This window comes from Nicotiana tabacum, chromosome 24, assembly GCF_000715075.1.
Source record: "Nicotiana tabacum cultivar K326 chromosome 24, ASM71507v2, whole genome shotgun sequence".
Lineage (NCBI taxonomy): Eukaryota > Viridiplantae > Streptophyta > Magnoliopsida > Solanales > Solanaceae > Nicotiana > Nicotiana tabacum.
This window is the reverse complement of record NC_134103.1, coordinates 107472973-107476521: the sequence shown is the minus strand read 5'-3', so window position 1 is coordinate 107476521 and position 3549 is coordinate 107472973. Positions and strand designations below refer to the sequence as shown.

The 3549-nt window shown below is 33.4% G+C and overlaps 1 protein-coding gene across 3 annotated transcripts; it reads right to left on the bottom strand.

Annotated features, from left to right (window-relative positions):
* Positions 1 to 558: 558 nt before the first annotated feature.
* Positions 559 to 3021, bottom strand: LOC107809695 (uncharacterized). Of its 3 annotated transcripts, none has more exons than XM_016634355.2 (7): positions 2105 to 3021; positions 1844 to 2030; positions 1685 to 1761; positions 1536 to 1575; positions 1386 to 1443; positions 1235 to 1304; positions 559 to 1086 (listed from the first exon to the last, which is right to left on the bottom strand). In XM_016634355.2, the coding sequence occupies exons 1-7, from the start codon at positions 2801 to 2803 to the stop codon at positions 904 to 906; spliced, it is 1314 nt and encodes a 437-aa protein (XP_016489841.1). In that variant the 5' UTR covers positions 2804 to 3021; the 3' UTR covers positions 559 to 903. The 3 variants fall into 3 exon arrangements, with proteins under 3 accessions (XP_016489841.1, XP_075104121.1, XP_075104122.1); XM_075248020.1 differs by having other exon boundaries at positions 1685 to 1758; XM_075248021.1 differs by having other exon boundaries at positions 1386 to 1440; positions 1685 to 1758.
* Between the last annotated feature and the right edge of the window lie 528 nt (positions 3022 to 3549).

Genomic DNA, 3549 nt, shown 5'->3' with positions numbered 1-3549 from the left:
TTGACTTGGTGTGCCACGTCTTTTGACACGTGGCACCAAACTGGGCCTCTAGGAAAATGACATTTTGGGCTTAATGAAGTGGGCTCATTATTCGTAGCCCAACTAAATAAGCTAGCCCAACACTTTGGAATTATTTATTTAATCCATATATATTGGATCGGACTTATATAATTAATCACATTATATTAGCCCATAATATTTGTTTTGACTAATATATAATGAATTTAAAATATAGTCCAAATTATTTTACGGATTTAATTCTAATAAAGGCATTCTGGAAAAAACCATTGTAAGTCTGATGTCTCTCTTTTTTATTACTATTACTTTCAAAATGTGTGTGTGTGTGTTTTGAAAATGCACTCTTAACCAAAAAATTGTTTTTGCTACTGCTTATGAGTGACAGAGAAATAGGAAGTTGAAGTCATCATACAAACTGTGAAGCTAAGAGACAGCAAGCTTTCAAATACCATATCTAAAGATGAAAGGGCAAACTACAGTAAACCAAATAGCCAATGGCAAAAATTGAATAGTTGGGAACTTTACACCAGCTTACCAAAATTAAAGTGACAACTTATTTTATTCCTTTCATTTCATTACATTTTTAACTATGCAGCCAACAGAATCCTTGACATCTACCATGAATGAACTACCTAATTTTCAGCACAATCTATGACTTTATACTGTATTTTACATATGTTACAAGTTACTTGAGGCTAATTAGCTCAACAAGTAGCTTTTCCTGTTGAACCAAGTTCTGAAGGATCAGTTCTTGATTTTGCTGCAGGAGTAAGCTCCTTCTTTTCAAATCTTTAAAGATTGCTGATGCAGATTACTTCTATGGAAAAAATCCAAATATTATGTAGTTAGCATAACAGTTAACTTGTGTTGGATGGGAAATGTGTATTATTCCAACTCTTCTACGACCAAAATTTCTACATCATCATGCGCAGTGGATGGATCAGCAAGAGAAGAAATGTTTGAATTTTGTCTCTCCAACAGAACCCTGTTTGTTTTTTGTTGTTGATCAAATATCATCTTCAATTTTTTTGCTTGTTCTTCGATCCTCATTTGTAACGTTCGCTGAGTCTAGCAACATAAAGAGAATATGATTCAGAAAGATTGGTTTACACAAATTCTTTTATTCTAGAAAAGTACTATCATATGTTTTCAGTAGTATTTACTAATGATGTTCTCAGTATGTAAGTTAAAAGTAGATAAATACACAACAAGATACCTCTAGTTGCTCATGAAGACACCTCTGGACTTCTAGTTGCATTTTCAGTGCTTCCTTGATTTCTATTCCACTGCAAACAAGTTTGAGATCAGATTTCTTTTCTAGCTAAAATGATCACCAAATTAAATAAGAGAATAGCAAATAGATGTACGTTTTGTTGTCTATCTCTGTAACATTATCCGGACTGTTTCTCTTTTCTGATTTCCCTGCTACATGAAAATGAATAAAACTAAGATCTTCAGAACTAAGAATTATATTCTTTTTCTCAAGAACATGAAAGTAATACTGGTAAATAACATACTTTCTGTAGATTCTGGAATGTGCTTTGCATTTCGGTATTTCTACAAAGGAAAAAATTTCAGACAAGGAGAAATCATTGCTTCAATATTCATCCAGTAACACAAAAAAGGACTTATGAAACAAAGTTCTTTCCTATGAAGTAAGAAGTACCTGCAAATGGCTTTTAACATGATCAAGGGTTAAGCCTTCTAAGTCCATCAGATTAAGTATTTGCTTCGGTGTAGCTTCTGACAGATGAATAAGATCAAAGATTATCAACCTCTAGAGAAAGAAATCAAAGAGACAAAAAGAGAAGTTTGAATTACTTACTGTCAGCACCTCCAAGGCGATTTACACACTCAAGAAATCGCTCGTGGAGATCTTCACTCCATCTGATTCTTGTCTTACTGTGCTTATTGGATACTCCAGAAGATGCAGAGTTATGAGAAGTGAGTGAAGGACTGGCGCATTGTTGCCTCATATTTTCCAAAGGACAGCCACAGAAATCATGAGAGATCTGTGGGACATATATATAAGAAGACTCAGAATGATATTGTTTGAGATAAAGATTAAGACTTTTTAAGTACTTACACTGTAGTTTTGATTTCCATCAAAAGGAATTGAAGGGTGCCTCCTATATGAAGGATCAAATTCTCCCAACAACTCATTTTTGAGATGCAGCATCCTCTCTTTCTCAGATACATCGGCAAAAGAATATTGTCTACGTAGAGGTTGACTGGTTGAGAATTCTGGCCTGATGAATGATGACAGAGAAATGTTGTGCTGAAAATCAGGCTCAGGTTGTGCAATTGAATCTGTCAAGAAGCCATTTCTACTTTGTTGAGGATCATATGATGACAATTGAATATCATAATTATTGATCAGTTGAGAAGTATTATCTTGGTTAAGATCATAATTATCTATCATGAGTTGGGAAGTATGATCTTGGTTAAGATCATTATTATTGATCATGTGTTGGGAAGTATTATCTTGATTATCATACTGTGTCAATCCCAGGCAACGTTCTGTCGCGAAAAACGCTGAAGTGGGGGATCCAAAAAAGCTGATTATTGTATTTGAAGATGCAGTAGCAATAGGCAAATTACAAGTCTGCTGATGCTGCTGTTGGCGGCCTTTCTCGGGCTGAAAACAGAATCCCATGTGTGATGAATATTGTTGTTGAGCAACTAAATCTTGAGCTGAGATTTTAGGAAATTCTAAAGTATAATCACTTGAAAACTCATTGGTCTGATGTGCTCTATCCTGAGTAAAGAATCTCTGAATACTCATTTCAAGATGATTATAAGAAGCTTTGCAATATCAAAGTCAAGAACCAAAGGTGGATTCTGTTAAAAATTTCAAGATTCAAGTTGTATTTTAATTGAGAATCTCTTGTCTCAAGGAATCCCTTAAGGTCATGAGCTGTGCTGGAGAATACGCGGCATCAAAAAAATGAGTTTGAATATTCAGTAAACTGAAAATGCAGCCTATTTAATTTCAGATGGACAGCTCCTGAATACATTCTTTTTTGTATACATATATATAAAAGCCTTCATACACAAGATAAAATCAAGGCTAGAAAAATATTGGAAAAATGACACTGCATAGCCACTGTAAAAATAATAGCCGAAAACATGTATAAAATTTGTATATTTGTTGTATATATATACATTCTGCATGTTATATACAAAAATTATATAAATTTTTACACTTTTTCGGCTACCGGATATAAATATTTTCTGGCGCGGGCTAAAAGTGATAATACCTCATAACATTAGTATAAGAAAACAAATCCCACCTTAGTAAAACTATAGGTGAAATATTACTCTTAACTGGCTTGTGTCCCATTTAGGTTATATTAGGAACCTCATCATCTCTATTCTTTTCTAGTCCATTTTGCAACTATACAAGACGAAAAGATAAAAATACAGAATTTCAGTAACGAAAAAAAGAGATTTTAGTAGTTCTTATTTAAGTTATTTCTGTCAACTTTTTGATTAAAGGAGAATATAATTTATGTGTCTGTAAACTTAATA

Bases quoted from the DNA above. Each gene is read 5' to 3' on its own strand.
- LOC107809695 (XM_016634355.2), bottom strand. From the start codon at position 2,803: ATGAGTATTCAGAGATTCTTTACTCAGGATAGAGCACATCAGACCAAT. The intron at 1,444-1,535 runs GTATGTTATTTA...ATTTTCATGTAG, and splicing joins CATTCCAGAATCTACAGAAA to CAGGGAAATCAGAAAAGAGA. The intron at 1,305-1,385 runs GTACATCTATTT...ACTTGTTTGCAG, and splicing joins ACAGAGATAGACAACAAAAC to TGGAATAGAAATCAAGGAAG.